Raw genomic sequence first — 27392 nt, 5'->3', positions numbered from 1 at the left:
TTATGCAGTGGTTACACTGAGAAACACCCTTATGAATTAGAGAAGATTTGTAAGGTTTAAATACATGCTACCTGGGATATACTTATTCCAAGGGAAAAATGGTTTATGGGGTAGATAAATAAAAAGAGTTTTCAATATGTAGATCTTTGTGGACAGTGAGTTCCACATACATGGAGTTCCCTATGTTAGTCATTTTTTCCAAACTGTAAACTTAGTGGTATAAATTAATTTTATAAAACACTGCTTGTCTCACAGTGGCATTCTTATACCTGCACATACTTTGATAATCTCTGTCCCCCAGTGCCCTATCTTAAACCCCGAATCCTTCTAATAATTCCTTTCTCTTCTACATTCATGTCATTTTTTCTTTTCCTTTACATTATTTGGTGTACTTTTGCACATTTGAGACTTTTTTCCATTATAAAAAGTTTAAAGCAGAGCTAAAAGAACACATGAAACTTCTTCATGAGCAAAGGCCAGTGGTTTTAAATAACCACCTTGGGCTCACTCTGGACCACTGGGCACTTACAACACAGGTTAGTATGGGAAGGGCAGGAAGGGTCTGCTGAGCATCCAAGAGCCCAGACACTGCCTGTTCACAGAGAAAGCAGGAATGTTAGCACCCACCTGTTATTTCTTAACTTCCCTCCATTTCTCATCATTTACAATCAGTGAGTCTATTCCCTTATACCATTGGCAGAAACACATTTTTAATAAAAGCAAAGAGACCAGGGTGCAGACAGGCACACTTAGTTAATCTGCTGCTTTTTATACAACAGAAGAGCACCTGTGAATGCTCTCTTGGTGGCCTATGGGGGTCTGGGGTCAAGCCCTTTCAGAATGATCCTATGGGGAAGATGGGGGCAGTGACAATGCCTGGAGTACAAGGGTTCAGCACACTACAGTGCTGAGGGGCAGGGAAGCCCCAACAGAGCCCTTAAAACTGAACAAGACTTAAGAGCAAAAGTGACAGGACGTGCATGCCTAGGAAGCTGGCCTGTCCCGCCTAACCAGTGTGGGATGTCAGGACCATGGAAGCTCCTCAGGCTATGTGGGTATCAACACTGCTTACAAACCACTACTTTGCATAACACAAACTCAAGACAAGGGCCATGAAGAAGGCCAGATTCCTGGTCAGACACAAAGCACAGGTGATCCATGGAGGGCATTTAACTTCACGACAAAAGCACAAAAGCGGGAGAGAGTCACTGAGACTGCAGGGAGCAGGGATGTTCCTGAAGGCCAGATAATGGCACAAAATGAAACAAACAATTACATAAATCCCCAGCTTTAAATCCAGATGACTGTATTCCTTGAATTTATTTATGTATTCGTTCCTTTTCATTCCCATATAATATAGTTGATATTTAATGCTTTAAAACAGACATTTCAAAATTGATCCTCCAAAATCGATCACTCTAAAATCCATGTCCTTACCAGGATGGTTGGTCTTGATATGTGACTTTATCAATCGATCTTCTGAAAAAGACTTTTCACACACAGGACAAGAATAGCTCCTTTTGTCCTTAATAAAAAGAGAACACAATCAATTGGTAGTCTTGTTTAAATCCATGTTATGTAGAAAAATACCTGCTACCATCATCATCACAACCACCAACACCAACATTGCCGTCACCACCCCCACCCCCTCACATCACCATCACCAAAAGCAGCACTATCACCACCACCACCACCAACCGTCAGCATTATCACCGACCACCTTGAGCACTATCAGCATGATCATTAGACATGCAGTATATCCACTCAAGCACTTAATATACACCTCTGCCTGGCCTGGCACAACCCAGGGAGCTCATCAATAGTGCAATGGCAACAGCTCCAGTTTAGAATTGAGGTGGGGAGCTTGGAAGAGTTCTAGGGAGGGGGCAAAGGGTAACATTCAACATCAAAGCCATGAGTCTTTCACACAAACCAGGGCTGCTCCACGGCTCAAGGGCATAATACGCCCTCGTGCTCTACATGGGTTTTCACACAGGTCACTGTATTGAGACTCACAATGACTCACAAAAGAAAAGGGGTTTTTCATGCTACAGATTAAGAAATTAACGTCCTCGGTGATAAGGCTGAAATCTGAGAGGATGGGTCTGTGTTGGAATGGGAATGTCCAGATGTCCACCTAAGACTACTTCTGTCACCCTAAAGCCCTGTGTCCACCCAATGTTGTATGGAGGAAATCAATTCTTCACTTGTTGCTAGCTTGATCAACTGGGTTCCAAAGGTGTTACACTCTCAGATGGACAGCAGCTCTCAAGAATGACTGGATTAGGGCTTTTGCTCATCTGCTTCTCTCCCAGAGCTCATGCCCAAGCTATTTCATACTGAGTTTTCTCCAGAAAGTGAGGTTATGGGTGAACTGCCACTCTGTCAAATTTTATACACTGGAATCCTAATTTCTAGTTCACAGTGTCATCTTCTTGGTAAAGATCCTCTTTACAGAAATGACCCAGGAAAATGAAAGAACTAGGCTCAGCACTAATCCAATATGACATGACTGATATCCTCATGAAAGGGGGACATTTGTGCACAGACATACACAAAGTGACAGTGAAGGCAGAAACCAAGTGATGCATCTGCAAGATAAAGAAGGGCAAAGGTTGACAACAAATCACCAACAGCCTGGAGAGAAGCCTAGGGCAGATTCTCCCTGATACCCCTCAGAAACCCCCCAGGAATCCTAAGGAAGAAATCTGCCAATACCCTCAGGGCAGACTTGGAATTTCCAGAATTGAGACTATGTCTGTTGTGTCAGCCACCCTGAGTACAGTACCCTTCTTACACTTTCCAAGTTCACACTTTGAACGGTCCTTGCTCATGTGAACTTAAGGAGAACTAACTCCAGCTGAGAGCCTGGTACTACAGCAAGAGCTCCCTACACCTTAAGCAGATAACTGATCGCAGGCCCCACAATCCACTCTGTATTTCCAAATAATAATAGTATAACAGCTATATTCATTTCTTACTGGAAGGGCTGGGAATATAGCTCAGTGGCACAGCTCCTGTCTGCCTACTGTGTTTGGTTCGCAGAACCAAAAAACAAAACGACTTTCTGGATACAGGTGCTTTACACACCTGTGGGACACTTAGGAACCTGCCTCAGGCTAAACCATCACAGAGAACAGGGTAGGAGGTCCAAACCAGGCCTCTGGTCTCCAGAAGGCTTGCTTTAGGACTAGCAGTACAGACTGATCGATCAGAGCCCCTGGGCTTAATCCTGTTCCACCATCTGTTAGCTACGGAACTCTGGGGAAGGTTGTATCATGAACTTGGGGCACCTTGATGTGCTCTATCATCATCCTCCATTGCCTTAACCTTGTACTCACAGAGTCCTTTTTGGAAACATAACCTAGACTCTGCTAGTATCCTGGAAAAGGTCCCCACTACCCCCAGGTCCCCAGTGCCCTCATCAATAGAGCTGATGAAGGCATTCAGGAGAGATTTGAAGAGGCTTCCATTGATATCCCGAGCCCTTGCAATTTGACTTTTCTTCTTTTAATCCCTCATAGTCTGAAAGCAATTTATCTGAGAGTTTATCAGGGCCCCTATTTCTTGACATCTTTGAAGACTGTCAGAAGGTTACAGACAGTGGGAAAGAATGCCGGGAGAAGGGTGGACTCAGTAGTCATTTACTTCTTGTTTAAACCTCAGTGCCTTGCCAAAGATAAAACTCAAACACACAAGGCAAATTTTAAAGAGAAATAAAGTTAAAAGAGCTCCTCGCAGGGGCAGGGGCACATGAGAAACCCAGCTGGAAGAATCAGAAAAAGCTCAGCCCTCAGAGTTTGTTTGCTTGCCTAGAAACACCTCCAAAGCAATCAGAAACTTGAGAGAAGAGAGACCATAGGCATGGCACAGAGTGCAAGGCCAGTCCCAGGCCAGAGACTCACAGCCCAGTTCACCTCTCAGGACACCTGGTCTGTGTTCAGTCAGGTACTTTGGCCCACAAAGGATGAACTAGACATTTCACAAGTCCAAAAACAGCACTGCATGGAGAATATCAAATCAAATCCATTCACAAAATATATGTAACTAATGCATAAGTAAGTACCCCTGAGGCCGGGACTTAAAAGCTGCTTCTGCTAAAAATCACTGATCGTTCACTTGGGCTTGCAAATACCCAATGGGTAACTGAAAGCAAGATAAAGCTCGGCATCTCTGTCTTCATTTTGTATCCGTCTCCTTTTCTACCTTAAACTTTGGGTCAGATCCCTGCTAAGCTCTTCCTATGGGGATGCCAATCACTTAAGGAGCAACGATCTAAAGCTAGAAATACATGATTTATTTGTCCTAAATCTAACTAACTCATATTATCGTCCTTCAAGAAATAAGACACCAAGATAAGATTACCTGAGGTATTTTCAAGATTTGCAGGGACATTCAACTGCCAGCTTTCACAATGTCCCATTCCAGACCATTGCAGTGATACCTAGAAGTCTCTAGTTACAGCTTTAAACCTAGTCACCCTGGACTGTAGTGGAGCCTCTGCAGACAGATCACCCACAATGAAACCATCCCTCCAAGGAGAAGCAAGTGCCCTAAGAGAAAAACTGAAGCTATTCCCCCAAAACAGAAGCAGTCACTTCATGTGAACCTCAAATGGCAAGGACATCTCGAGAGTCACTTGACAGAACCAGACCCCTGCTTGGCCCAGAAATCCAAGAAAACCTCATGTTTCCTGTGTGAACAGGCCCACTGGTGCCACAACTTTTTCAGCTCTTTTTCTCCTATCTCAAAGCTTTTGCATTTGACTCCCTTCACTTTCCCCAGCTTTAATTTCTACTGTTACTGAGACAGTTCTCTTGCCTCTAGTATCAACCAAGTTGGAAGATTCTACTCTGAATAATTTTGCAGGAATAAGGGCCATGGGTGCAGTATCTTCTCTCCTCTGGTTTCACTCACACATTTCATCACAGGGCCCCCATCATATGTCAGGCCTGAGAATAAAGGCAAGAGAACCTCAAAGGCTTATGAGCTCATCAAAAGATAGATACGTCCCATGCAGCGACCCACAGGCTGCACATATGCATGCAGGAAGAGCAGCAACGTGCAGGAAAGGTAACACCTAACGCGTGAGCGATTAGCTCAAGAGAGAAAACAGCTGGAATGTTTTCTAAGATTTAGGATCTCGACAGTCAGGTCTCCTTTTCACTGAAGACAGTCCTGCTTTGCCATGCCACAGCCTTTCAATGCTGAGTCTCAGTCCTTGCAAAAATGAAGACATTCTACTCCCAAGAAGCTCTGGGAAACTGTGGGTAAGATGCCCAAACCGTAACACGGAAACAAACCTGTTTTGTGATAATTGAAAAAAAGACCACATTCTGGTAGCTCTTGTAAAGGAAAAATATGTTCCACCACTTTATTTAAACAATATTTTTATCTACTAAAAAATTAATATTGACCAGGCATATTCATTTATTTCAGCAAGAGACTGAAGGCAACTTTCTTGTACTTTATTGCCAATATCCTATTTTAGCTTATTCCCAGCAGGTATATTATGATCAGTGGTTTACAGGCTTATTTGAGGGGAAGCCGCCAAAGAAGGTCGGCTACCCACCTGACAGCACCTTCTAGCACATCCTGCAGACACAGTGACAGATGAACATTCAACCCTGAATACAGGCCTCAGGAAGCAATGCTTCCCTCGAGTGTGAGTGCTGATGAGTTCTGTTTTATTTCTGTCCTATTTCATTTTGAACACAGCTAGTTATGACATGCTAAACTGGTTTCACAACCTTCTAAGGTATTATGACCCATGAGTCTTTTCCTTAAGAGAAGACCAACCTTGCTGTTCTATACCTGTTTCCTAATTTGATTTCCACAGCCCTGAGAGGTAAGTGAAAGTACTTTATCTCCATTTTGGTTTTTGTTCTTGCTTTCTGCAGTGGTGGGGACAGAACCCAAGGCCTCACGCTTGCTACAAGCACTCCACCACTGGGCTACATCTTCGGCCTTCCTCACCTCTGCTGCGCAGATGAGAAACTGAGGGTCAGTAAGGTTCAGCACTTTGCCCCACATCCCGCAGGTATTCAAACACATCCAAATCCAAAGCTTTCTCTCCACCTAAACAAAGCCATGTTTTCTCCTCTCAGTTTCCCAAAGCTTGCACAGTGCTGTGAGGAAAGGATCTGCTCTGGAAGTATCACTAATTCCTTTGCTATGGTTTTCCAATTTCCTTGATGTCAGTACTGTGAGCCCTCCTGATCCAGGGATTCTTTATCTGTGGATTCAACCAATTAACAACCGAAAGTACTTGAAAAAAGTGACCTGAACTTTTTCTTGTCATTATCCCTAAATAATACAGCACAACAACAATTTATAGGTCATTTACATTATATTTGGTATTATAGTAATCTAGAGATGATTTATAGTATGTGGGAGGATGTGCATAGGAAATGTTCCAATACTTGAGCATTTTATATAAAGACCTTGGCATCCACAGGAGTCCTGACACCAATCCCGCTGGAAGCCAAGGGATGCCCACATATCCTTGCTGGCAAGCCATCACTATCTGATTATTAACAGGAAAGGTGGCAGCAGTGGGAAGAAACTATACTAGAGACGTGCATTCCTTCCAATCATTAGGCATAGCTAATGCTTAGCTACACGAGCTGAGAAACAGTTGTAAGGATCATGAAGTGACAGTATGCCAAGTTATTCTAGAGTCTTAATGCAACTAGAATGGGCCTGGATATAAGTAAGTCCACTTGGAGGGGTAGGGAAAGTGCTATTTTAATATTCCTTAGTTTCAGTTATGCCTGGGAATCTATGCTCAAAGCAGTAAAAGCTGTAACAAATGCAAAGGCCCATCTTCAGGGTCATTAGTCAGAAAGCCAGGTCCCAGCAACCATGCTTTTGTCAGCCAGAATAGCACCAGTGCCTGACCCAGACAGACCCTGCGAGGACCAGGGTCCTCAGCTCAATCACAAGGACATCCAAAAGGCACTTTTACATCACAAGGGTGTTTGCAATACCTCACAACAGCATCCAAAGAAGCAGGAAAACCTTATCCACTCCACATTCTGGGAGAGGGAACCTGAGCTTAGAATGATCGAGCAGCCTGTACAGGATGCAGAGCTGGAGGGAAGCCCTGTATTATGACTCCAAATCTCCAACTTTACCTACTTTCCAATAGTAATGCTGTGTCCAGTGCCAAAAGCAATGAAGATGAGGGGCAGTGGAGACGACAAGCTAACTTCAGGTGGGGCGGCAATGAAGCATGGGCAATTTCTACCTAAGACACTTCAAAATTTGGAAACCCTTCTTAGGAAAAGGTTAGCACTGAACCTCAGAGTTCATCTGTCTGTATTATTTAGCTGATCTCACAAAGAATTAGCTAGAATTCTGTGGATTTAAGACCCTCTGTAGTTAAGAGTTCCATCTTGGTGAAAACACCATTGAAAATGTACTTTCAAATGCCCATCAGCCCACAAACAATATATATCTATATAACCAAACATTGTTCATCTATAAAAGAGAATAGAGTATTAACACATGCTGTATTATAGATGAACTAAATGAAAGAAACCAGTCACAAAGATTTCACACGAGATTTCCAGAAGAGGAAAATCCACAGATACAAGACAGTGGACCTAGTTGCAGGTGCTCAGGGAAGAGGAAGTAAGGTATGATAGCTAATAGGAATGGATTCTCTGATAGAATGAAGAAAATGTTCTACAATTAATTGTTCTAATAGCTGTATAACTATTAATATACTAAAACCTTTGATCTTCACATTTTAAATGAGTAAATTGTATTTTACATGAAAAAAGCTGCTCCTAAAAAAAAAAATCACTGCTAGCTTGCCTTGTAGATACTGAATTCTATGGAAAACATTTGGAGACAGTGCCTTTGTTATCAGATCAAAAGCATCCACACTCCAGCAACAGCAGACTTGTCACTGTGTCGGCATTTCTGTGGTATCCATGGCTTCATTACAGAAAGAATTCAGATGCTCAAAAGACAAGTGTTATCCAAACTCAAAATACTTGAATTTATTTTCACAAATTATGCTACCTTACTACAATGGCAATACGGTCCTCTTGCTTCACAGAATATGCTTGGTGAGCCAATGTCCTGGCACAGATCCAAAAGGCTTCCCTTCCTTTGTGCATCGGACATCACTGGGCACACCTGACCACACCTGACCACCTGCCTTCCTCCTGTTCCAAATCTGTTTTTCAATTACAGAACCCCCAGTCAGACCTGCACTGGGGCCAGGTGAGGCAGATCTGCTGACCTCATTTATCCCCACTCACCCTCACTGCCATCACTGTTGACTTCTTTATCCACCTCTCCACCCCCATGCAAAAGCATCTTGCAGGGAGAGATCAGCCTAACTCATATTTGAAATCCTAATGTCTGGCAAAGAGGATGAGGCAGCTCGTTCACCTTTAAATGTGTCACAGTTGGACGAATTATAAATATCAGCAAGGGCAAAGATGGAAATCAAACTTTAACAACTCCTAAGAAGATGTGTGTGCCAATGAGAAGCAGGACAGCACACTTTTCATAAGGTTAAGGGTCACGTTTCCTTACTCAGCACACCGTGCTTCTCCTGCAGGAATCACACGCAGAGAGACCCACTGATACAGCACCAGCCGGGCTGCCACTGGCAGCACAGAATATCCCCATAGTCCCTGCCCTCGGCAGCACCTTCTAGTCTACCACATTCCTTCAAATGACCTGTCATGTGCCTGGGGCATCAGACAACCAGCCACCACAAAGTGCACAGCAAGCGGTATGGTGGAGTGTGGAATGTGGCCTCAGCTCTGCCTCTGTTCCTTACTGAAGGTGTGACCACACCAAGTTACCAAATGACTGAGACACCAGACCCCTAATCTTCCAAGGGGAGGAAACAACCCTCAGCTCCTCGAAGTGACATGAGAATTAAGTAACCAATGCAAAGGCAGGACCACAACGTATTTTTTTTTAAATTAGCAATCTATGTCTCTTTACCCCCACCTTGACTCACCAGATGGCTTCCTAAGTATTGACATTGATGTGATAAATTCTTTGAAAGAAGTTTCATGACCATGAAAAGTGAAAAGAGAAATGGTAACTTATCAGGAAGAAAGGAAGCAGATGGAATTGAGGCCAAAGATCTAAACACCTGCTCCTGACACTCCCCTACTGACCCAGAGGCCCAGAGATATGGCCAAGAGGGTGAGCATCAGCCTACTAGTTCAGAAAATAATTAGGCTAGACCAGAATCCCCACAGCATATACCACACACAAGCAAATCCTGAGCAAGGAACAAAAGAGGTGACTCTCCTCTCCTGTTCTTATCACATTTTAGTCTGCGTGACACTAAATCCACAGCAGCAAGTTTCAGAACTGTAAACAGAGTAAGTAATAAATCAACAGAGCTTATCCAATGCCAGGCATTATTCCGAGACATCTGCATACATTCCCTCACTTCATCCTCACCTAACCAGGGGAAACTGAGGCATAATAGTCACATGGCTCATCCTAAGGCTAAACACATGACAACTGGGGAAGCCACAGCTAACACCAGGCGTCCGCTTCCTGATCTCCAGCACTACACTCTTGTTTCTCCCAAGATTTGTTCTCACACTGGTTTCTTCCCTCTTGACTTCAGATGACTTTCCACAGTAGCAAGTGCAGATTAGGACTCTGAGATGACACGCAGGAGCTGGTACACAGCAACTAAGACAAGCACTATGTCAAGTTCTTTATCTACAGCACTCTATTTCAACTTTCCAACAGCCACAGATCTATGCACACATACAAACATGTATATATGCACATGTGTATGTGTATGTATAGGTATGTATACCGAATAAGTATGTATAAATACATGTATGTGTAGACATATTTATTTTTACTTAAGGACGTACATGTGCATACATGTATGCGTGTATATAAAATGGACTTTTTAATATAAAATGATTTTAAGTATGTAGTTTTTACAAAATGCTACCAAGTTTCAAAAAGGACAAGTGACTTGTCTGAAGCCCCATAGCCTGCTAGACAGCATTAGATTCCAGAACTCGACCACGAAGCCCATGCCCTGACCTCATTATATCCAAATACCATGACTCTACCCTGAATAAATGGTTAGGGGTCAATGATTTGCATGTCAGAAGACTCTGCTACACATCAAATTTCTAAAGCTTTGTATTGCCTGTGGCACAAGACACCATGCCATTAAAAGAGTTACCTTTGGGGCCAACAGGTCCACCTCCTTTATAACTTCAGGAAGTCCCAAATTGTTCTCATATGCCAATCTCTTGAGACAGAGTTGAATTTGCAAAAATAAACATTCATTCTTGGTGTTACATAATCTCCCACCAAAGAACTAAACAAATATTACCATGATGAACGTTACCAGCACCTCAAATTAACATGACTCATTGAAGAAGTGCTTCCCAGATTTCCCTCTCAGACAGTTGACAGTAAATAGCACAATGTTACAATGAGAGTAGGTGTCCATACTCACCACACTTAGTAGGTGCCACACATTGTTCTTAATTATCTAATGTAGTCTCTTATCAAATGTAATCTAACAATAGCTGTTAGTAGCATCTATTATTATTATAATTATTATTATCATCGCTGTTAATAATTCTTTGAAAATGTCATCTAAGAAAACTTTGCTTTATTTCTATTTGGTAGATCTTTCCTCTCCAGACTTTCTTGGATACTAACAAACTTACACACACAGTGATTTGTTTAACCTATTCTCTCTCTCGCTCATTTTTTAGTATATTAGAGACTCTCACTGTGACAGGCACTTAGAGTGGAGCTTCCGTAAGATGGAGCAGCTGGCAGTGAGAGGAGCTCTGTGCTGGCGGGACTGGCTGTGCGCACACAGGGGACCTGGAGCAGGACACTTCCGTACACATAAACCTGAGAAAGCAATGAGCACCCAGGGGAGACAGGGCTGCCGCTCGGGCTTGCTACTTACCAGCTCTGTATGGACTTTAAGATGTGCCTGTAGCTTATATTTATCTGGAGTCGAGTAGTCACAGCCGTCAGTGGGACACTTCAGCAAGATGTTACTGTGTTTCTGAATTACATGGCGTTTAAGGCAGTTTTTGGTGATGGAAGAATAATGACACTGGGAGCAATAATACAGATGTTCTCGGGTGTGGGTGCGGACATGCATGTCAAAATGCACTTGGTACCAAAAAAGTTTGCCTAAAAAAATATTTTCACATGAGAACAAGGAAGTTTCTTTTATACTGAATTTGAATTTTTAAATTATTAGTTTTTTACACTATTTTATCTGCTTCACGTGCTTGTCTAGGTCACCCTTCACACTTTCCACCACATCTGTCTGAAAATTACTTTTCAAAGGTGGCAAGTCGAAAATATTAAGGGTGCTACCATCCTTGGCATGAGGTCAGGGCTGGAGTGGGAGAAGACGTATTCACTGAGGACCAGTTATGGTGCCAGGTCATGCACAGATCAAAGAGTCTCCAAGTCCTCCTGACCCTCCAGGACACCAAGTCCATTTGCCTTCCCACATCCTGCACCTCCAACTCCCTAGGAGATCCAGGAGCTGTACTTTCACTGTGAATGGGAGAGTGCGGCTCGGGGCCACCCTGCAAAAAGCGGCAACCACTTCCATACCCTCGCTGCTTAACTAGAACACAGCCACAGTTTAAAGCTCAACTTAATATTTGTCACATGCCAGAAGAAAGATTCTTCCTGGTAAGAAGCTGGGAGAAGTTGTAGGCAACCCTCAGCGTGCACGCCAGACCATGCCAACATGGTCAGCTGTGCAGTCATGCTGGCTGCCTCCATACAGACTCCTACTGCTGCCTGAGACACGGGGTCACCTGTTCCTATCTACCATGGAGAAGGGTGGCTCATTTAGGAGGTGTTCTTTGCACAGAGATGTGAGTTCCAATTAAACCCTAGGTGACCACAATGTGATGGGAATGGACAGGGCTGCCGGGAAGGAGAGCTCCACTCAGGCATGCCGGTGCAGCCTTTCCTTACCACAATATTCACACTCCAGGTCTCCGTACACCTTCCGGATCCTCTCGCACAGGCCAGGGTTCATTTGCTTCTTCTGCAAACTGTCCAGTACCTTCATGAAAGCAGTGCTGCCAGGCTGGTGCTCAGAGGCAGGTTTACAAAAGTCAGGCTGGTGCACATCAGTGTCCCCCACACTGGCCACTGGAGGAAGGAGGTCTGAGGCCTCAGTTGGGTTTGGCCTAAGACATCTGCTGGGATCAGGTTCACATGCTGGGAGGGAAGTCACTTGCTGGCCTTCATTTGGAGGGCTCTTGGCACTCTGGGTCTCTGGGGCAGGCCTAGGACTTTTGGTCTTAGATAGGAGTAGCATGATTTCTTCACCCTGAGTCTGGGCTGAGCCTTCATGCTGGGAGTCCAAATTCTTCTCAGCAGCAGCATGAGCCTCAGTAGAGGAGGTATCATTTTTTAATAAAAAATCATCAGAAACCACAGCAAGAGAATGCAGATCTGCTGAGACCACAGTGGTTTCCAGCTCGCAGGGTGGCAGGGCATCACTTTCAGCCTGGGGGCTGGCCAAGGGCATCTCTGGGGCAGGCAATTCCACAGGGACTTCCAGCTCCTTCTGCTCCTCCTCACACCGAGTATCCTCAGGACCAGCCTCCTCTTTAAGTGCATCTACCTCGCGACACACAAACTCCTCTTCTACAAGCTGCAGCTGGTCTCCCAGGGCTTCTTGCTGGATGTCCCCTCCTGGCTCCAGGAGGCAGAAGCTCTGGTTGATGGAACTGGTAAAGACCAGGGCCTCCTGGGCTGCCCCATGCACCTCTTTGATGTGGGAGCGCAGCCTGATGGAGCTGACAAACTTCTTGAGGCAAATGGCACAGACATATACAAAGGGGTGCTTCCTCACGTGCAGCTCCAGTGCCTGGTACTTGGTGGCCCCATGGCCACAGAGCTCACAAGCATAGGGCCACTTGTCACCATGGACTAGCATGTGGCGGTCCCGGTCCAGTTCATTCTTAAACTTGCGCTCACAGATGTGACAGTCATAGAGCAGCTGCCGCTTGCCCTCCCTTGTCATCAGGCGGAGCTCATCCAGGGCCTCCTTGACTTTCTTGTCCTGTGGGTCGTGCGTGTCCCGTATGTGCTTGATGAGGTTCTTGACATCGGAATACTTCTTCTTGCAAAAGCGGCAGTGCTGCTTGATCTTCTTGTGCACCCGCTCAATGTGCACCTTGAGGTGGCCTTTGCTGAGGCAGGTGAAAGAGCAGTAGTCACAGGAGAACTTCTCGCCGGTGTGCTTGCGTAGGTGCACGTTGAGGTTGGCCTTGATGGCACTGGCATAGCTGCATTGGGGGCACTTATATGGCTTCTCATTGGTGTGGATCCGCAGGTGGGCCTGCAGTGAGTGCTTGAATTTGAAGACCTTGTTGCAATATTCACAAGTGAAGATCTTCAGTTGGGTGGGACCTAGCCTAGAGACAGAAGACAGTACAGTTACTTTGGGAGATCTCAAACGTTCTCTATGACCCAAACACCAAGGGCTTAGTAGAGGATTAAATGAGGCAAAGGAAGGATGAATTGTTCATTCACTCAATGAACAGAACTGGAAGAACAGTACGACTCACGCACAAATAAAAGAAAAACAGGGAGTCCTGGTCCTCAGAACCACACAGGCCAGGGGAAGAAATGACAAGGCAGCAAATGTTGCACAATAGCATGGTAAGTATGAAAGTGTGTGCAGGGACTTCCAGCCAAGGTGAAGGTAACTGGGAAAATTCTGCTGAGCTTTTGCTGAATTTCGTTGAACATCAGACTTGAAGGGTAAGAAAGAAAGCATAAGAGAAGGAAAAGATAAGAGATATTTCAGACACACACATACACACACACTAACCAGGCATGCTCCTAGTGGATCTGTAATGCATTCTCGGATATTTTAAAAAGGATCAGTCATAATAGAATAAATTGAGTATCCATGAGACTAAATACAGTATCAAATTGTTCAACAGCTTTGACATGTCAGACCAACTATATACACTGACCTTCTGTCCCATTTTGCAAGTTTATACACCAGGGCCACCCATTATCCAAAGATCCATAGTCTTTCTCCATATCCTTATTTCTTCCAAGTAAAAAGAACCATGTCACATGCCTGACTGGCAAGTTTGAGATGGAACCTAGAATCTGCTAGCTGAGCTCCACCTCTCCTCTCCTAATGAGGACGTATCTGCCTGCCTCTGGTAACAGGGGATGAAGCAGGCACTCCACCAGAAGTATCTGCGAACCTGGCCAGGGCTGCAGGTGTGACAGGAAGCTGCTGGCCCAGGGCTGCTGCACAGCTGAGGAGGCTTCCTGCTCACATGTGTCTCGTCCTCTCCCACAGCTCTGACAGGAGCAGTCTTTCTACATCATAGCTGGTGTTGAGCTCAGATGGGAAAATAGCATTGCCATTCATTAGCCTCATACATCCTTTAAAAAAGCTGCAATTGATTAACAACTGGCAATGTGTTATAGACACTGCAATAAATTTTTGCATGTGGTAAAATACAATAACATGGTCTGCCTCATGGAGCCAGTCTTTTCCAATGTGGCAATGTATATGCTAAATTTCAAAGTGGTAATAATAACAATGACAACTAACAATTATTATGTTATTACAAACTATGCCAACTATTTAATCTTATCCTACTATCAAACCATTTTATGGATCCATGGCTTGTAAAATTACATATCTATATCCACTTTATAGATGAGAAAAATGAGCACTTGCCAATCATCCTACAATCAAAAGTGATCTGAACCCAAGTGGACTACTGGGCATCCTATTCACTCATCTTAATCCTCTGTACTGCCTAGAATCACTCAGGTACAGCAACCTGTCCTCACCATGACCATGCAGGATGAGAAGGCTTTCTACATGGGGCTTTTATTGCAACTGAAATGGCAGGGTCTTATTTCTGAAAATATCAAAAGACAATCACTAAAGTACTTTAGTATGTACCAGGTACAGAAACTGGCAGAGATCAAAGAACTACGTGAGACTTTCTCTCTGGGTGAAACTGCTTCCTCTAGGTTATCCAAGAAGGACCTGTGACACACTAGTAAGGATACAATATATGAATTAGGCCACCAAGCTATATCTACTACAACTATAAAGTCTATACTCATGAAATTATCCATACAACTATGTCTGATCAACACAGGTTGCTTTATCTTTAAATTAAAAATATTTAAATAGATTGCAGTCCACAAATACCAGAGGATACAACTTATGTGATGCAATTAAAACATTCAAATTTGAAAGTTACTCCTATGCCTGCATGCCAAGCCCAAGGCTTATTCAAGGAAAGTAATTTGGATCTTTCACAACCATAAAGATAACCAGAAGGTGACACATTTTATTGGTATAAAGACCATTGAAGAAAGACGCCCTGGATTCATAGTGTTAATTAAATAAACAAATCACAGTATTTCCTCCTCTAACCCAAAGTTTAAATGGTCTTAGGAGAATCCTTTGCTCAGAGCGTTTAAATTATTAGAAAATTTGTTAGTGATGCCAAGTGTCCTGTTTCTTGTGGAGGAACTTGAGGGTCAGCCTACAGCTGACTCTGAGCAGCAGCCACACAATTCTGAAGCAAGGCAACAGCTACATCATTCCTCCTGCACCACTTCATCCTGATGCCTCATTGGACGTACTCTCATCACTGCACTCCACAAAGAAATCAGGGAGAACTTCAAAGGCCAGATGTCTTAATCCAGTTATTCTACCTCTGGGACTCTACCTTAAAGACAGAATATGAAACTGGATGAAGGTGTTCATGGTCCATTTTTCCTAACAATTAAGAACAGGAAGCTGCTTAAAAGTCCCAACACAGAAAACATTTATTTCTTTTCCCTCATTTGTTTGTTCATTCAGAAAAAAGTTCCAGATAGTAGGGACACAAAAGGGAATGAAAGTAAACTGAACTCTTCTCAGCTGGAGTTCACCATGGTAACTACAAAAACCAGCAGATAAGGCTCATCAGCTCCCTGTGGGAAGGACAAGGCAAGATACTCTAGGAGTGCAGTTTAGAACAGCCTGACGTGGTGAGGGGATAAGGAAGGCTTCTTTGGGGACAGGACACTGCAATAGAAAGTCACAAAATGAACAGGAGCTAACTAAGTGAGCAGGAGGAGATTCATCCCAGAAGAAAAGGAGGAGGCACCTGCCAGAAAGGTCAAGGAAGTGAAGAGAGGCCCAGCTGCCTGGAGCACAGAGGACCAGAGGGAGTATGGTGGAAGACAGGCTCCTAGGTAGGAGAGGGCAGCCTTAAACACTTCTGCTCTTCTAAGAGCAAAAGGAAGCCTTCGAACATTAACAACAGATGACCTTCCATGTCCAAAGTTGTCTTCATGAAGTTATAACACGTCTCTAGGAAGCAAAGACTTGATTAAGTAACAAAGGAAATATAATGTGACTTAAGTTTTATAGATACAAAACCACATATAAAATACAAACTCGGTGTTACAAGATGAATGTATAGGGGGAAAAGGTCAGAAGGAAATACATTAGAACCATTAATAGTCTTTGGGCAATGAGATTATAATTACTTTTTTCCTCAACGTTTTGAACATCCCAGATTTTCTATATAAGTCTGCATCATACTTACTATAGGAGGAAAAAATGATATACCCTAAAAGACTTTATAATTTAAAAGCAAAATTATCATTTAAGAAATCTGAAGTCTTTCTTTACTATTTTACAATTTACATAATAAATATTAACAGAATGCATGACAACAGGCCTGAATCTATTAATTAAATTTTGAGTATATTTACCTGCAACTATATTAGCATTTAGCTGAATCCCTCCTCAACAGACCTTGAAATATGATAAAGATAATTAGCCAAGGTCTACAAATCAACCTCAGTTGAGACAAAGGATGATCATGAAATTTACATCTATTATAAATCCATCAAAAGAATAAATATTTTTACAACTTCATTAATCAATTCAGTTGATTACATTTATAAGAATAGTGGGCTGAGACTACAAATTAATAAGATACAATAATATAACTTAATGAGTACAACACGAGTCAGAGACTATGCACATGGCTCATCATTTATTCCATCCACTAAACCAAGATCCTATTATTCAATTTTACACTAATGCACTAGATGATCGAAGGACAGTACAGCTGTCAAGGTGAAAGAGTGTAATTATCCTATGTTCACCTACAGATGAATGGGCAAGAAGGAAAAACTAGACTTATTTGCAGGAAAGTGGATGCACTTGCAGACTGTAATGTTAAGTGAAGAAAACCAGCACACAAGTTTAAATACCACATGATTTTTCTTGTATGAGAAACCCAAAGTACAAATATGTAGCAAAATAAAAGATGGATAATAGGAAATACAAAGAGGAAGGGGACCACAAGATGGAGGGGGAGAAGAGGAACATGACAGGAAGGGGACGAAAGAATTAAAATGTGTTCTGTGTGTGTGCCAACTTCCTGCCATTCATGTAATCAACATGTACACAGTCACACACTAACAAAAAACAAAAAGTGAAAAATAGTGCAAGAGTCATGGAGGCAGGGACTGGGTGAATTAGCTGTCACATCAGCAGCACCCAGAACATATTAGGCACTCGGCTTGCCGAGCTGCACTGGGGTAGAAGAATTTAGTGTCACCTAGGCTGGTTTGGTGCTATAGCTTCTGCTCTGCTCAAAGACACCTCATTTCCCCTCTCCCAGACACAAAGGGAAAGCTTCAGCAACTGGCATTTCCTTGTCTTTCCTCCCACCTGGGAAAAACATCTGCAGAGCCCCAGTGATTGGTAAATAACGTCTTCAGCAGGACCACATCTCAGCTAAGACATCCTGATGGGGAGTGTGTGGAAAAAACACTCCTCCTCCAAGGGACAGCTGACCCATGTATTAACAGGACAGTTTTTAAAGTCAGTTAAGGTTTTCCAATTTCACATTCCCCAAATCAACAATTCCACTTCTGGAAATTTATCCCACAAGAATTCTTCAAAACATATGGGAAGATGAATATTCAAAGCAGTTAATTGTGGGACTGTCCATGGTAGCAAAAACTGGCTATGTAATGACAAAAGCTCACATAACAGCAAATCCAACGTATACATATGTATTAAAAATAAAAGACTTTCAAGGTACAATACATGACAAAAAGTTAGGCAGTACATTTGGTATTACATGTTTTAAAAAGTATTAAGATTAAAGTAAAATATTATAGTACATCATGAAAACATTATGAGAGCTGCATAGTTTTGATCTAGAAACTCTCCCTAAATATCTCATGTTTACAGGTGGGGCTTTTGGAAGGTGACTGGATCAGAGGGGACACTGTACTCAACAGAGAATTGATCCATTATGAATTGTCATAACTAAATGTGTTGTTAAGAGATATATCTCTCCTTCTCTCGCACCTCCTTTCTCTCTCTGCTTCCTTGCTGCCATTAGACAAGCAGCTATCCTCCACTGTCTCCTCCACCATGATGTCGTCTTAGAACCAGCTGACCACATACTGAACCCCTGAACCATGAGCCAAATTAAATCTCTTCTCTTTGAAGTTGTGTGGGTCACGTACTGTGTCTCAGAAATGAAAAAGCTAAATACAGTACTGTGAGTAGGGCCAGTATGAGAGAAGCCATGTGGGCTGCACCCAGGAGGACAATAGGGGTGGAGCTACCCAAGGCTTTTAGAGTTCACATCTGGTCATAAACTGCTCTGGGTGGTAGACATGGAGTTACGGGGTTTAACGTTTTTCCAGCTACAATATGGTCTTGCTTCCAATTCCTTCCTATCCCCCTACTTTTTCCTTGTGAAATGGAACATTTACCCTATGATACTGTATGTTGGAAATATTTAACTTTGTTATTTTTCTAGGGCCTTAGCTAAGAGTTTCCCTCTTCAGTCTCAGAGACTTTGGACTCTTCAGCAACGATGGAACTTCTAAGACTTTTGCAACTCTTAAGAGATGGACTAAATACATTTTACATAATGAGATGGACATTTGGAGTCTAAATGTGTTTTAGATCTAGATGTCCCCCCAAATCTCATGTGTTCAGAGAGGTTTTGGAAGGTGATTGGATCATGAGGGTGCTATATTCATCAGTGGATTGATCTGTTGATAAGTCTATAGGTAAATGTGCCGATAAGAGCTGAGCCTGACTGGAAGAGGTATGTCACTGTGGGTGTCCCTTTGGAGGATGTACCTTCCTCTCTGGTTCCCCCCTGCTCCCTGATTTCTGACTGCTATGAGCTGACTCCTCTACCTCGGAGCCAGCTAATCACAGACCAAATCCACTGAACCAAATTAAATCTCTCCTCCTTTAAATTATGCCTGCCAGGTATTGCATCTCAGCAAGGAGAAAGCTAATACAGAAGTATATAAGTATCAACAGCAGTTAAATCTTAACAAAAGGACTATGAAATATATTAATTTGCATCATAAGAGATGTCTGAACTTTCTACAAAATGCTAGTGTTATCTAAGAGGGAAACTCTTAGGTAAGGCCCTAGAAAAAAGGGGCAAGACATGATGGTGCACACCTATAACCCTAATGCTTAGAAGGCTGAGGCAGAAAGAGTGTAGTGAGCTCACAGTCAGCCTGAACCACACAGTGAGACCCTGTTTTGGAAAAAAAAAGGAAGGAAAGCAAGAAGCCATCATCTGTAGTCCCTTTCATAAAGGTTAAGCATATGGTAGCTTGGAGCAAAATGCTCCATCTTCATTGAGCTAACTGTTCCTGTTCCGAAAGCATGTTCATCTGCTTTGCACCTCAGAGGCAAACACTAACTAAAATTCCCAATGGAAAGGTTCACTCATGCAGTAAATCAAGTCAGGACAATCACAAATAAGTTTGTAAAGAAAATCAAGGCAAATAGACACACAGATCCTTCTTGTGCTCTGCAAGGGTCACTCACGTTCAGCCCCTGGCTGACATTACACAGAACAGCACAACTTACCTGCTTGACTTCATCGGCTGCTCATAGGGGGTCTGCTGAATGGCATACTCCTGGTACCCTCTCCGCGGCACCAGGTCCACTGCGGAGGTCTCTGGATTTGCTGCTCCAGTCTCTGGGGGCCCAGCCTCCACTGGGATAATCTTGGTAGCACCTGAGATTGATGCACAATGCACTGTTTACTGCATGGCACTGACAGCACTGAGCCCAACCTGGCAGAGCCAGGATATCCAGAGCGTATCACCTTATCACAGGATTCCCAAGCAACATGTCAGCTTTCCTGAAGCTGACATACTTAACAGATGAGACAGACAGACAGACAGAGTGTGTGTGTGTGTGTGTGTGTGTGTGTGTGTGTTTGAGAGGCAAGGGTTAAATTTTGTAAAAAATTTGTTTAAATAACCCCTTGAGGTACACTTTCACTTGATCTATTTATTAAACACAAATCCACATGTGTGTGTATATGTGTGTGCGCGTGTATATCTTGTAGGACTTCACACAGCTATGTGTTAAAATTTAAGTAAATGTAGAGCTGCTCCAAGAGAGGTAGAACAGATGATAAATACAAGTTTAAGCCACACATGGGGTCTGGTTCCAAATACAGTATTACCTAAGTATCACTTAGTCTGTTTGCACTCTATGAATTGTTTTGGGGAACAGAGTACATAAATCTCAGGGGTCACCGCTGCTTCTGCAATTTCACGGTGTGAAATGATCAAAGACTTTCTACAGCAGTGGACATTCATATGTAGGTGTACGTACCTGGGGGTGTGCGGGTGTGTGCACAAAGTGCTCTAAAGAGAAGTTCCCAATCTAGCCCTGTTTCTGAAACAGCAAAGGGAATTAATTGCTCTTTCACCCTCACTTACATAAATCTCAAATTATCATTAATTTTTGAGGAAAACTACAGGAAATTTCTCGAGTGATCACTAGGAATCAGAAACTCTCCTCTGAGATTTTTCACTTTCCAGAATGACAGTTCTAAAGAAGAATGGTGGAGGACACAAAGTGATTTTGCATAAATCTATTGTCTCCTAATTTTATATATCTGTTCTCTACTAATTGCCTTACTCTGTAGCAAGACATAGAAAAAAAAAATTTAGTCACTACTTTCACTTTAAATAGTGTATTAGACTATCAGCATTGAAAACAGGTGTTTAAAAGGTTGTAACTGTTCTTAAAACCCTAAAGTTGATCTTTTATTTAACAGTTATCACTCCAAATGGATAGGGGAAAGAAAACAGAAAATGCTATGCTTTGGACTTTATTATCATATATTACTTTTTGTCTTAAGTGTCCCAGCCTAAGAGAGTATTTTTAAAAGATAGTATGACATATCTGCTGGCTATTTCATATGAAGGAAAACAGAGACAAAAACTTCCAATACAAAATATTGGGTTGAACTCCACTAAAAAATATAAAGAAGTTAGGCAGAGTTCACTGCCATTTCTGGACCAAATGGGTCACTTCCCTAAGAGGATGTAAGCACTGGCAGGAAGGGGAGACTTCCCACAGAGGACTGAGGTCTGCACTCACATGGCAACAATGCCTGGCTTAGCCACGGTGGCAGCAGCCACCACAGCCACCTCCCCTGGACACACGACCTATGAACAGCCTGGGTAGTAAGTAGGTCTGCCACTGTGCCAAATTTACAGGTGACGAACTGACAGCTCCATCAGAGAATGGGTCACCTGGGAGCACAGCTTCAGGCTAGTACTTCACATCAGACACCCCATCTAGCTTCCCTGGAGCAGCTGTGCCAAAGCCTCTTGTGTCATGTCCAGCCTGGTACAATTACCTGGAATGGCTTCGTGAGCAGTTAGAACCACACTGATGATGGGTTTCTTTGTTCCAGACAGCTGCCTTGCCTCCTTTCCTGAGGAAATCTTCTGGACTTTCTCTGTTTTCTGGGACCGAGGTCTTTTGGGGGCCTTTTCTCGATCGTCTTCCTTATACTTCTTTTCCAGTTCAAGATCTGACTCATTACCTAGGGAACAAATACCAAGATGTATAAACTACAACTTCTAGGTCAGTGACAGAGTTGAAGAGCAAATTTAAATCTTAAGGAATGGTGACAGTAAAGGAAATGGATTTCTCCTCCTCTTCCTCCTCCGCCTCTGCCTCCGCCTTCACCCTCCCTCCCCTCCTTTGACCCACAGACTAACACAGTCCCACTGTATCACCTTAGGCCATCCCTCATTCGATGCAATGTATATTCATGGCACCCTACCCAGGCCCCCCTGGGCATGAGGAACGCACTGTTGGATAAAACAGACATGGTCCCCAGCCCTATGTTCATGAAGCCCAGCAGATTTCAGAATCATTAATACATGATACTGCAGAGAAAATTCAAGGTTCCGAAGACTTATAGACCAAAAAAGAAACCATTCGCTTAATCCACTTACAATTATCGGGTGCCTGTCCTGCACCATGCATGGAAGACATAAACAGCAGTAAGGGCATGGCCTGCCCTCTAGTGCCCTACTGTCCAATGGGAGTAATCAGATATACAAAGAGGTACAATCAAGAGCTGTTTACTCTGTACTTCATAATGCAGGATGGTACCATACGGGACAGCAAGGTCTGGTGTGAGTGCAGAAATGCTTTATGGACAGATAACCTTTCAATTAAACTATGTTGAGCTAGGATACCAAGAAGGCTTCAGTGCCCACAAAAAGCCTGGAATCGTCCTTTGGTGAGTACTAGAGGGTAAACCTCCAATGCTGGAGCCTAGTAAAGTAGCACAAGGAAGCAAAGCTGTGGATAGGCTCAAGTGACAGCACAGGCCTGGCTTCTGCCAAGGACCACTCAGCCACGTAGTGACATGGTCACATCTGATGGTTCAAAGGGAGGCAAGAAGGTCAGGTTTTTTCCTTCAAGTCTTACTTTCCAAGGCTGAACCTAACCTAGAATTTCATGAAATAATTAGAGGGCCATGCAAAATCCCTGGGACCCACAGATTCCCACTGAAGCCATCTAAGCCAGGGAACAGCTGGACTGAATGAAAACTTTAAAACTATGCTACCACTGTGAAGAATAAACTGAATGGCTCAGAAAGGACTCAAACATATCAGCCAGAGACAGAACAATAGTGACCTTCACGTGGGAAACATGGCATCAACCTGGGGGGAAGAAAAGCTCTCACGTGGCAGTGAGAAACCAGGAGTGGACTCCCAAATGCACGCTTTTCAAGAGTCTTAGGAAGAGAAGGGAGTTTTCTCTTAGAACCATAGTCATACAATCTAACAGAACCCACCAAAGAATCTTTAGTCAGGACACACGAAAAGAGGACAGGGAACAATTCTACATAACCCTCTGTCTGCCATGAGTATGGGGTGGATGCTCAGGTGCAGACAAGCAGGCTGACAGACAGGCATGAGGAGGGGTTTCGAAAGGTCTGAAAGATATGGTTATCAAGGAGGTAAATTCTGGACTGGGTCAATGCACAAACCCACCAAAAGGTAACCTGGGGAGGACTTCTCAGGAAGGTGTGTCGGCTAGGAAAAAGCACTTTCAATGGGAGGCAAGGAATAATCTGGGCTAACAAGGCACAGTGATCAAAACAAACCTTATCACTTCTTGTGTCCTATAAATGAAAGCTTCTGAAGCTTGCCCTAAAATCTGGATGCTTGGGTCATCCCAGCATCCAGAAATAGGTGATCCAGTAAGAAGTCTTAGGGAAATTTTTAATAGACTGCTAACATCAAACTTAAGAGAAAAATGAATTATTGAGATCAAGAATCAAACGGAACTGCACACTGCCCTCCAACGCCCAAAGTTGAGGACTAGCACTTATATCCATCCTTGAAGAACGTAGGGCTCCTGTGAGCAGTGTGTCTAAGGCTGCTGCTGCAGTTTTGAGGGGCTTGATATACATCGTTCTTCACAGAAGGTTTTGCTTTACTGTATTTCATTTTTAAGTGGCCATAACAAAAACATTCCCAAAAGACTACAAATTGGCTGAGTCACAGAAATAATTTTGCAGCCTACATACCAGGTGATATACGTGCATAAATAACTATAGCAGAATATACTGCACGCTATAAAAAGGTAGAAGCAACATCGTATGGAATTCTTGCTTTCAGTAAGATGTTTCACTTTATAACAGAACTTACAATGGGATACAACTCATTATGTAGGTGATAAGACAGAAATAGATATGTTCATATAAAAAAGGACCTGAGAATTAGAACGTACCATAAGCTTAACTTGGCTAACTGTAGGAATCAACAAAACACAAACAAGAACACATACTCTTAGCCAGGGTTAACAGAGGAGGCTGAAGAGACCCGATGCTCTGTGGAGAAGGAGCAGTTGCTAGACTCTGCTTTAGGCACCCTGTGTACTGACGCACTGCACTGCAGCACAGGAGCTCACGCACAGTGGGTAGGAGCAGGCAAGGTCTGGAAGCCACGTTAAGATGAAAAAACTGCCAAGAGCCTAGCGATAGTTGAGGTGGAGAAGGGGAGCCTGAGTAAGAACCACATCTCTCGCCCTAACCCTAACCACTATAGCAGAGCCCTGAGATTACTTCCCCCGGCCACTCTACAGTACACTTCGATGGTATCCACCTACTCATTTCCAATTCCCCCCTCCTCAGTGGAGATGCCACTGCTGCCATGGTGTCTGAGATGCTACTCCAGCCAGCCTAACACCCAGGACTGCTCCACAGGGCCCGGCAAGCAGCATGTCAGGGGCTTCTGGGAATGATCTTCTCCTGTAACCAGCAAAGTATTACTGTGGACACTGCTGTGTCCACTGCCTGGAACAAAGGCAAATCCCTATGATGAGAGGCCCAATGAAAGGCAACAGCAATTCCTTGAGCATCCCAAGAGAAAAATGAACCCTGTGATTCAGTGGTACCGCTGTGCCACTGAACAGAGGAAAACCGAGACCCACACCTTTTTACCTGAAGAAGAGACTCACTCGTAAACTCACTTTTTATGGGTGCCTCTACTTGTACGATCTTGACTAACACCCTCTCTCAACTACGCTCCATATCAACCCTAGAGTGAATCTAGTCCTAACACTTTCATGATTAAAACTTTTCAATGCTGTCCTCTGCTTCCATTAGGAGAAAGTGTTAGGTAAAGTCCTGTAATGGTTGATTGATTGACTGTGTCAACTTGAGACACTTAGAGGCTTAACCAAGTAGGCTTAGCAACTCTACACCCTAGGGTGCCGAGGACCTTCCCCTAGGTCAGCTCATTGCCTGGGTGCACAAAGGGGAAATGAAGAAGGATGGGCTTGTGTCTTAGTTACTTTTTACTTCGTCGCTGAGACAAAATACCTGAAGCCCAAGTTGGGAAAGGAAAGGTTTATTTCTTACAGTTTTTGGAGGTTTCAGCACACTCAGTTGGCTCCAAGGCAGGCGGGAATGGCTGGGCCACAGTTCATGGAGGCTGCAAACAGCAAACTCGAACCAGCAAAGAGAAAGACACACCTTCTTCCTGCCATTACATCACATCCTGGCTCCACTCCTATGTGGGTGGGGCACTGACACCATTAATCCAAGCACTAGACAATGAACCAATCACAAATACACAATGCAAACTCATAAGGCCTGGGGGACACAGACATAAACCAAGACAGCTTGCTTCTGTTCTTCAGAGGAGCTCCAATCTTTGCCTTCAGCTTAGATGTCACCTCCTGGCTTCCATCACAAGCCCATCACCCTTCCGCTGCTTACCCATTGGCCTGCTACAAACTTGCACAGGACACTGCAGCAAACTCCAGATCTTAGACTAAAACCACTGGTCTCCAGCGTGCAGAACCCTCTGCACGATTCCTCATCTAACTCTGTGGGTGGCCACTGTAAGCCAACCTTGTAATTTGTATATGCTGTATTGTATTTGTTCTCTAGTAAAACGCTGACTGATACTAGCCCTCCAAATTTGCCATAAACCATCTCACCCACTACCCCACACAGTCAAGGCCATGACTTCCAAGCACACACCTGCATGTACTTATCTGTTCAATTCTGTGGTCTCCAACAATGTGAACCACAAGTAAACCAAGCTCCCATAGTTCTCAGCAGTGCTCTGATAACAAGCTCTTGGCTCTTCTCTTGCCCTGTCCCACTTCCTGATTCCCTGACTCCTTCTTTCTGGGCTCACACTCAGATCTACTGTCTGTAGCCATGGCTGCTTCTATAGGAGCATGAGCTAAAACAGTCCCTCAGTTACTCCAAATGCACACTTCCACACACCCATACCTTCAGTTTCTATAGCTTCATGTAACATGGAGCCATAGGCCAGACTGGCTACATTCTGCCCTGGTGAGCTTCAGAACCCTCAGTGCTAGGTTTTCCTATGGATATGTGGGCCAGGGACTGCAAGGAGAAGTCATGAAAATGGTTTCAGGAGATGACCTTAGCAAGTCCCTTGAGAACTGGGGTACTGTTGAAAGAACGGGACCCTGGAGAGGAGAGTGAGCACACTCACTCCAAGGCATGTGCCCAGTGCACTAAGGGATTACTGGATCATGCAGGCTAAGACACCAACATGTGGAAGTGAAGATGTGCCTGAGAAGGCCAGTAGGAAGAGCTGGACGCCATGGAAACCCTGCCCCCCAAGAACAAGGGCAGTGTTGTAGTCAGGGGTTGTGCACATAACAATTAGAATCAGGACATGGAGTTTATAATATTATTTTTATAATGTGGGATTTAACAAAAGAAAATGTAGGAAATCTATCCACAACACCAAAGACATAGAATATTTAGTCAAGGGCCAAATTCCCACAGCAATGTCCCACATGAGTCCAGATGAAAAGCCAGAGTTCATGACAATGCCTCCCATGAGTTCAACTGGAGGTCCAGAGCCCACAAGGAGGACTCACGCCAGTCTCTTTTATGGATCCATGCTGGGAAGGCCCAAAGGTCAGCGTGGGAAGCCAGAAAGTTTATGCCAGCAGGATGAAGGAGCTGTGCTGGTGGGATGAGGATTCTACACTGGAGCCATGAAGTCACAATCACAACCAAGACCAGGGCTGTCCTGAAAAGCACGATAGCCATCCTCAGTGATACAGAGGCCCCAAGCTCCTCTGACAACAAGCACAGTTTGGTACATGCCAGGAAGCCAGAATGACAAGTTCATCCTGGAGACCAAGCAGCACATGTCTTCCCCTCTGGAGCCAGGAAGCAATGCTCAATGTGAGGACCAGACTTTCTCCAGGAGAATCAACAGCTCAAACAGCAACTCGTTTGCCTCAGTGCAACAACACAACAATGCATTAATGTCTTCCTTCACCTTCTCTACCTCTTTATGCTGGCAACTTTCCTGTGATGGAGCACCTTCACTCAGTGCCATGCTGATGTAATCCAGCTGGCATTAAGTTGACCACCAGTTCTTAATCCATAACAGGCAGCATACACAGAAATGCCACGTTTGTATTATGTGCCTGATGAACCTGTTCCTCCATCCCTGTACCCAGCTCCAACTCAGCTGTATGGTTA

The 27392-nt window shown here is 43.7% G+C and overlaps 1 protein-coding gene across 2 annotated transcripts in view; it reads right to left on the bottom strand.

Moving 5' to 3' along the window:
• Zfat (zinc finger and AT-hook domain containing) overlaps positions 1-27392 on the bottom strand; it is a 249190-nt gene that overhangs the window by 114573 nt on the left and 107225 nt on the right. For both annotated transcript variants that reach the window (XR_010041192.1, XM_003467367.5), the window contains exons 4-8: positions 21738-21926; positions 19943-20093; positions 11986-13439; positions 10946-11178; positions 1438-1525 (exon numbers count right to left, since the gene is read on the bottom strand). Coding sequence is in view for 1 of the 2 variants with exons in the window: in XM_003467367.5 (XP_003467415.3) it covers positions 1438-1525; positions 10946-11178; positions 11986-13439; positions 19943-20093; positions 21738-21926 (2115 nt within the window). In the remaining variant the exon portion in view is untranslated. The remainder of the gene's footprint in view (positions 1-1437; positions 1526-10945; positions 11179-11985; positions 13440-19942; positions 20094-21737; positions 21927-27392) is intronic.

This window comes from Cavia porcellus, unplaced genomic scaffold (genome assembly GCF_034190915.1).
Source record: "Cavia porcellus strain 051 isolate PalLab524CR breed Dunkin Hartley unplaced genomic scaffold, mCavPor4.1 scaffold_19, whole genome shotgun sequence".
Lineage (NCBI taxonomy): Eukaryota > Metazoa > Chordata > Mammalia > Rodentia > Caviidae > Cavia > Cavia porcellus.
The sequence above is the reverse complement of the archived record's forward strand: the minus strand, read 5'-3'. Positions and strand labels throughout refer to the sequence as shown.